The sequence below is a fragment of the Tupaia chinensis genome, unplaced genomic scaffold, assembly GCF_000334495.1.
Source record: "Tupaia chinensis unplaced genomic scaffold, TupChi_1.0 Scaffold000258_1, whole genome shotgun sequence".
NCBI lineage: Eukaryota > Metazoa > Chordata > Mammalia > Scandentia > Tupaiidae > Tupaia > Tupaia belangeri.
The window spans coordinates 834947-842750 of NW_006159738.1; the positions used below are offsets into that span (position 1 = coordinate 834947).

At 61.0% G+C, this 7804-nt stretch overlaps 2 protein-coding genes across 4 annotated transcripts in view; one reads left to right on the top strand and one right to left on the bottom strand.

Annotated features, from left to right (window-relative positions):
• Positions 1-6279, top strand: part of CDK2AP1 (cyclin dependent kinase 2 associated protein 1) — a 9547-nt gene extending 3268 nt beyond the window's left edge. For 2 of the 3 annotated variants that reach the window (XM_006149242.3, XM_006149241.3), the window contains exons 2-4: positions 2166-2263; positions 3725-3851; positions 5515-6279. In XM_006149242.3, the coding sequence (XP_006149304.1) occupies positions 2195-2263; positions 3725-3851; positions 5515-5582 (264 nt within the window). In that variant the 5' untranslated portion in view covers positions 2166-2194 and the 3' untranslated portion in view covers positions 5583-6279. Of the gene's footprint in view, positions 1-2165; positions 2264-3661; positions 3852-5514 lie in introns of those variants that run through there. The other variant, XM_014588081.2, reaches the window with a different exon arrangement.
• Positions 6280-7226: 947 nt separating this feature from the next.
• The window catches only part of MTRFR (mitochondrial translation release factor in rescue), a 14302-nt gene continuing 13724 nt past the window's right edge, over positions 7227-7804 (bottom strand). Inside the window, exon 4 of the transcript XR_003549511.1 lies at positions 7227-7787. The gene's annotated coding sequence lies outside the window, so the exon portion shown is untranslated. The remainder of the gene's footprint in view (positions 7788-7804) is intronic.

Genomic DNA, 7804 nt, shown 5'->3' on the forward strand with positions numbered 1-7804 from the left:
CAGCTCCCCAGGCCCAGGCCCCTCTTTGTCTGGCGTGGGGGCAGGGAGCGCGCCTGCCCCAGGAGCTTCCTGGCCTCTGCCAACCCCTCCCGGCTCCTGCACACTGCGCGCATTGTCTGCATGCTCCAGACGGGCCGTGCTGACGTGGAGGCTGCTCTGCCCGCCGCCTCCCTTGGCCCTGTCCCTGTGTCTGCGGGAAGGAGTGGGCATGACCAGAGCTCGGGGCCCTCAGCCCGCTCTCCCAGGGCCAGACACCCCCTACGCACTGACAAGAAGGGACTTGGCCTTGGCATAGAATCAGGGGTAGCAATCGCCCACTTCACTGGGGACGGGAGACCAAGGTCTAAGCTGTTGTTAGACCCTCTCCACCAGCATGGGATGATGTCTCACCCCTCCACCTCTTCCTGAACCTGCTATCCAGCCATCGCATCCTAGCCCCAGTGCCACCAACGGCAGGGTCTCAAGCCCTAGGCCGTCTGCTGAGAAGTTGTGCCTCAAACAGGTGGAGAAACAGGCCCAGAGAGGGAAGAGCAGTGTCTCGGGTCACACAGCCAGGGGTGGCCCAGCTGGGACAGCCCCTAGTGCGGAGGAGAAGACAGGAAAGAGGAGGCGGCAGCCAGAAGAGCGAGGGGAAGCGGGACATGTGGGAGTGGGCAGCACGCCCCACAGGGAAGAGCCTAGAGCACCCAGAGCCTGGAACCATCAGCCTCCAGGTCCCAGTCTGGGACCGCAGAGTCCTCTTTTGGCCACATCAAAGGCTCAGGGAATTGGAGGGAGGGAGCTGGGGGGCACCTGTGCCCCGCTCTGGTGCTCCGGCTCCTGCACAGTGGTCGCTGGGGATGGCCTGGGCAGGCCTGTAGTCCACCCTGAGCAGCCTCCCTATAGCTCAAGCGTGTCTCTCATCCCCACTTGCAAGGCACGGAAACTGAGGCCCCAGAGGCACAGCTAACTCTCTGGCCGGATCAGGACCCAGCCCTCACTTCCTGAGTGATCAGCCCCAGCTGGGCCTCACTCCGGCCCAGCGGGAAATCCAGGGCAGACCTGGGCCCTCAGAAGACATCTCGGGTACTGTCCCCAGCTTCCTGCCCCCGCTCTGCCCTGTGTGTTTCTTCAGCCAGAGGCTTGGATCCAGCCATCCCAGGGCCCCTCCCAGCTGCATCGGCCTGTGCCCCTGGGCTTCCTCCCTCCCCTGCTCCTCCCCTCACCCACACCAAATGCGCAGCTGGTCGGGGGCCGGCCTGGCTCCAGCTGTCCATCCCCGGGGCCAGGTCTGCAGAGCCCGCTGTGTGCGTGAGAGGCCGTTTGGCTCTGGGGGCGGCGGGCGGGCAGCTGCGAGGACTAGGTAAATTCTCCATGGTTACTGCTGTTTGTAATTCTGCAGGACATCCTTTACCCGCTAATGGCCACTCGGACGCCATTGCGGGTCTGCACGCTCCCAGCCCTCATCCAGGAGGCCACGTTCCTAGCCGGGCCTGGCCCCGCTGGCTTCCTGACTGCTGGCATCCCTGAAGGTTGCATTCTATAGGCAGGGTCTTAAGCCTCCTGTCCTGGGGTGCAGAGCCCCGGGGCGCAGAGCCCTGGGACATAGGCTGTCCGCAGTCCTGTCCACGCTAGAGGAGAGGTGACAGCGCAGAGAGGCCTTGAGCATCTCCAGGTTACTGTCTGTCCAGCCTTCCTAGCTCTAGCCAGTGCTGGGGCTTGGCATGGCGTCCCCCGCCTTCTGCCCTGAGTGGTCCTGCAGAGAAGCAGGACGTGGAGTGCAAGGCCCCGGATGGCCCCACGTCAGCCGGGCTGTGTGAGGAGCTGTGTGCTGTAGGTTATCAGCTCTGGGCGAGCCGGGAGCAAGGCTTAGACGAGAAGGCAGGTCGGTCTCACCTTTGGGGCCTGTGCCTCGCTCAGAAGGCCGCCTGGCTGGGAAGGTGTTCTGTCGTTGATGACCCATGTCTGCTGGGGCAGTAGTGGGGACCAGCGGGTGCCTGTTAGCCACGAATTTGCTGTCAGTTGTCTAGGCTGTCGGCCCTGGCTGGTCAGGCTGGACCGGGGTCCTCTTGCCTGGGAAGAGGAATGGTGACAGTCGGTGGCAGGGGGCTGTGGCAGGCCCCGAGGCCTCTCCTGTGTGCAGCTATGCAAGACCGAGGTTCCTGACCCTGTGTCTCTCCCCGTAGCTGGGAGTGTCCACTCGCCTTCTACCAGCATGGCGACATCCTCACAGTACCGCCAGCTGCTGAGTGACTATGGACCGCCGTCCCTCGGCTACACCCAGGTATGCAGTGCTGGGGGCCCGAGGTGGCTGGGCACGGAGGGAGAGGTCGGGGGGAGGAAAGCAACAAGAAAGTGGGATGGAGCCGCCCGGGTCCTGGCTCGACTCAGTCATGGCATGAGGACCAGGATGGAGGGTCAGTGAGGACTGTGTCTCAGGGACAGCGGGTGGGGCAAGGAGGGCACAGGAAAGGCCAGGGCCCCGATGGGCTGCCACCCAACACGTCCCCCTGGTGGGCCTCTTTCCTGGACCGGCGAGGCCTGGTCCTGGCTGCGGGCAGATAAGCTCAGAGCAGAGGGCTTGTCCCCGCTGCTCTCGTGGCCGTGGGCATAAAGAGGGGTGGGCAAGCCCATGTCCCTGTGGGGTCGGACGTCTCCTTGAGGGCTGGCAGCATTATAGTGGCCCCTGGTGTGGCTGCTGTTTTCACATCTGCTCTGCCATGGGGTACCCAGGCTGGGCCTTGGCCCCCATCAGTCCTGGGGGCGGGTGTTAGACCCACCTCCCTGGCTGGAGGAGAGTAGTCACACTGCGGCCTCACCTGAGCCTCCATAGGCCATGCCGACCCAGCCACAGGTTCTCTGCCAGGGCCGCCCCCAGCACAAGTGTTCCGGGGTTGCCGTGAAGTCCTCCCTGGGAAGGTGGCTGGCTGCCCCCCACGCCCCACCAGGTTGCCCCATCTCAGGCCGGAGAGCGTGACAGGCTGAAGAAGCCACGGTGGTGGCAGGAAGACGGGCCGTGGTGTGGCCTTGAGTGGCGGAGTCATGCCCTGGCCACACGGCTGCGGCACCAAGACTGGAGGGAGAGCTCTGAGGCTGGGAGGTGGCATCACCAGGAAGCCAAGCAGCTGCACGGGGACCAGAGGCCAGCCCGGCAGGCTTGGGGGCGGAGGCAGCCACGGCAGTGCCGGGAGCAGACCAGGGCCCTTCAGAGGGACATGGCCACTCTGGTGCAGCTGTGGGGGAACAGGGCCCAGGAGGAGGAGCGGCCTGGGCAGGCAGCCTCACTGACTTAGGTGCTTGCCTGGGGCTGGTGGCGGCGGACCCTGCTGGTGGGGGGACGGGACACATCAGGCCTGGAGAGGGTCTGCGGCCCGGGTTTGGCCCTGCCCTCTGCCTGCGGGCGCAGGAAGTCCCGTGAGCGCTCTGGCCGACACAGACCTGTCCCCTCTGGTTCGGGACACCGGCGGGCTTTCTGGAGCTCCGGGCAGTTTGTTCGTCTTTGGGGACGTAGGAGGGGGGACCGGCGCTCTGGTCTACAGTCGTCCCCCAGAACAGGCCTGCCTCGTCCCCGCCAGGGGCCCCCGACCCCGTCTACCTGCCCCTGGGCTTGGGGCCCCTCTGCCCCACTGCTCGGGGTCGGTTGGGGTCCAAGGGCATCTGAAGTCGCTTGTCCTGCTCCTAGGGAGCGGGGAGCAGCCGGGTGCCCCAGAGCAAGGGCATCTGAAGTCGCTTGTCCTGCTCCTAGGGAGCGGGGAGCAGCCAGGTGCCCCAGAGCAAGTACGCGGAGTTGCTGGCCATCATCGAGGAGCTGGGGAAGGAGATCAGACCCACCTACGCGGGCAGCAAGAGCGCCATGGAGCGGCTGAAACGAGGTGAGCCGCCCGCTGCCCCATGGCAGTGCCGCGGGGACACTCGGTGGGCGGGACAGGGCAGGCCCCTGACCCACCGGGGTTCTCGCTGTGTTACCCTGTGGTGTGGAGGCATCAGACGGCCAGTGGGCCCTGGTGGGGAAGGCCCTGGAGGCCAGTTCTCTTCTTAGAGGTGCAGCCCCAGCTGGCCGCCTCCCTCCTACTCACTGCTGGGGGGTCTGCCAGCCTCAGGGCAATCTCAGTAGCCCCCAGACCTGCGGCTCCTTCAGGCCACTGCACTGCTGTGGCCCCAGGGCTGGGGCATGACCACAGAGGATGGGGTGGTGGCAGTAACCTGGGTTCAGGGCCCTCTGGTGCCTGCCCGCACGGCACTCGGCTGTCACCTCTTCGGCATCGTGGTGGGCAGGAAGGGGAGGCGGGGGCCCTCACAGGGCCGCGGGGTCAGGGCGTGGTGAGCAGCTGCCCTCAGGAGCTGTGAGCAGGTGCTGCCTCACAGGGGAGGGGTGGAGGGAGAGAGAGGACTCCCATTGCAGAAGGCGGCACGAGCTTGTTCAGACCAGGAGGGATTTAGCAGCGGCAGACAGTCGGAGCAGTAACGGGGAGTGATGGGGAGACCAGCCTTCTTTGGCCGTAGACCCCACGCATCAGTGGGTGCTGCCATGGGGTCGTGGCATCCCGGTGAGAGCTAGGCCAGCTGAGGCCAGGCTGGAACCCGGGCAAAGCTAGGTTGGTACAAATGGGGCAGGCTTAGGGGGCTGGCAGGGACCGTGGGGACGTGGCGCCCAGCCCTGCTCCTGTGCTGCACTCAAAGGGCACCACTTGGCTCCGGGGCTGCCGTCAGGAGTCAGAGCCGGATGGTCCTGGCAGCTGGAGTGCTGGGGTTACCCGAGTGCCGAGTGCTGGGACGTGTGGGCCCCAAGGCCTTAGCGGGTGATTTGCGGCCACCGAAACCAGCCTGTAGTTCAAGTCAACACGTTAACGTGCTGAGTGACCTGAGGACAAGACGCCTCCCAGGGGAGCCTCTGTCCCGGCAGTAACGAGGCGGGCCTACCCGGCGCCATGCCAGCAGCCACACCGGAGCTGAGCACCGTCGACAGGCCGGCCAGCCGTGGGCCTGGGATGGTCTTCAGAATTTCCAGTGGTTGAAAAAATATGATCTGGGGACACGTGAGAATTATGTCAGGCTCAGACTCGGACCGGAGGTTTATGGGAACATGGCCACCCCACCATTGACATATGACTGCCCGAGGTGGCTTCCATGGCGGCCGACTGAGTAGTTGGGCTGTGGGGGGTGGCATGAGCCTGCCTGACGCCGGTCCCACCCGTCTAGAATTCAGAAAACAAAGACGCCAGCGAGACTACCCCGGGCGGGCTTGTGAGGGACCTGCTGGAGGCCTGTTGAGCCCCATCGCCAACAGGACGTTGTGAGATGAGCTGGCTGGCGTTCAAGGAGAAAGCTTTAGGGAGACCCGAGGAGTGGGGGCAGGAGGGAAGGGCTCTGAGGGGGCTGGGATCTAGTGGTGTCCTTGAAAGCCACTTGCATGTTTGCGTGCGCTGGGATGGCGGGCTGCTGCCTCGCAGTCACAGGCTTTATGACTGGGCTGCAAAAGGATGGGTCCGTCCCCTTTTCCGGGCCGGTTCTGGGAAGCCTCTGCTTCTCTTTCAGGCATCATTCACGCTAGAGGGCTGGTTCGCGAGTGCTTGGCAGAGACGGAGCGGAACGCCAGGTCCTAGCCCTGGCCCGCTCCGGGACCTCCCGCCTCTGCACAGGACGAGAAGTTACAGGCCACCTCCCGGCTCAGAGGAAACTCGTTTTCACAATGGTAGCAGTTTGGTTTTTCCTCCGCAGTTCACTAGGCTCTGAAACTATGTCTCAAGGTTGAGAAAGGATTCTTGCAGTTAGTTAGGGTTTGCATTTTAAGTAGTTAGAACTACCCAGGATTTTTCTTTTTTTGAAGTGTTGATTTCAGATATGCACGCGAAGTTACCTTACAGCAAACTGGAGTTTGCCTCCAAGGTACCATTGTCTCTTTTCCATTTCCTTCCTTAAATACACGTTGTTGCCCAAGTTGGCCTTTGCCTCTTTCCGAAGCTAACACACCTCTAAGGGTCTTGTTTCTAAGGCACACTTGACAGCACAGAGCCGTCCATCTGGTGTAGACTCTGCCTAACCTAACTTCTTTTCTGCCTAAGTATTTGCATGACTGTTAGTGCTTTGAAGTCAACTTTAAAAATGTACAAGTTATAAATACAGAAGAAAGAGCAACCAAACCCAACAGGGTTCCCCAAACATTTTCATGAAAGACTGTGTAGATTTCAGTTTTGCATTTACTGTAAGTTGATCAAAACATCTGGAAGAAAATGACTTAAAACTGTTTGCATCTTTGTATGTATTTATTACTTGATGTAATAAAGCTTATTTTCATTAACAGTTTGTATTAAGATGTGGGTTCCTTGAATTTAAGTACTGTGTTAAAACGGCTCAGGCAGAGGTAGGAGAGGGCCGGAGGAGGCGTGGTGATAAGGGCACTGGAGAGGTGAAGAGATACCCACCCAAGGGCACTTCCCACCTGGCGTGGAGACATTCTGTCACGTCACCAGCATGGCTGGCTGGGGACACACGTTTGCTTTTAGTCAAAGACGGGTAAAGTGGAGCTGCCCGTGGGTGCATATGCGCCCACTGGAGAGGGAGAGGGAAGGTGAGAAACACCCCGGGGATGGCCATGTACTGTCCCTCCTCCATTCTCTGGGATTTTGGGCCTAGGTTTGGAACTGCGGGGTCAGGGTCAGCCACGTGGGATCCAGCCGCCTTACCACCATGCCACTCTCTGGTCCCCTTTAAATTTGTGTGTGTGTTTCCTGGAGAGAGAGAGCCGCAGCCCCTTCCCTCCAAAGGGGGTTGGCCTTGTCACAATCCTTTCTCCATCCTCTTCTTGGGATCTTGTACATACGTACACATGTGCTTGGTGTTTTTCAAGCCACCAGGTCTGGGACCCGAACTGTGTGTGCAGTTGGCCATGTGGGATCCGGCCACCACCAGCTGGAGGCCCACTGCAGGTGTTTTACTGCAGCAAACCCGTGAGCTCTGGGAAGGAAGACGCGGAAGCTGTAAAGCAGTGTTCCCGGCCCGCGTAGGCTGTGCTCAGGTGTGCAGTGATGACCTGGCCACACCTCCTGGGCGCTGCAGGAAGCAGCTTTCCATCACGTGGCCACTGGACACGAACTCGTGGCGTCACCTGGTGCTCAGGTGACCCGCGCTGGTGCTGGACGTGCTAAGAATTTGCGGGTGGTCTTAGCACATCCCCCCCCTGGAGGTATTTGGAGTTTGTGCGTGCTCTGTCCAGTTCTTTGTTAAAGTGGGCCTTACTAATAGGAATATATTTTTTGAAAACAATTTATTTCCAGCCTTTTATGATAAAACACACAATCACACAAACCAATGTATAGCTTAAAAAGAAAAAGGGACACCATCCTCTAACTGCTGCCCAGGTTAAGCAATAGAATTCCGGGGCTGCAGGAGCCCGAGTGCTCCTCTGAGTGCCACTCCTCCTCCCTCCCAAAGTAACACTGTCATTCCGCTCTGTAATTTTGCTTTTTCTTTATTCTGGGTACGAGTGCACGTGAGGATGGACATGCGGGGAAGCACTGTCCCCAGGCCCTGGTCGTGCGAGACCCCCTTCCTCCAGTCCTCCAGCTCGCTGTGTCCTGGCCACTTGTACGTGTGCCTGGCATGTCTCGGGGGCCAGGCCGGGGAGAAGGGTGCGTGGTGGCCACCTGGGGTCCAGCCTCTCGTGTGTTACCGCTGTGCCACGGAGCCAGCCTGACTGGTGGTTTTAAGCTGGAAGGTGCGTGTCTACTTGCTCTGGCTCAGCCCACCGTTTAGAAAACGTGGATGTCATTTAATGTGTCTGAAGTATTTCAACGGCAGCTCCCGTCTCCCGCCACCCGCCCGGGCC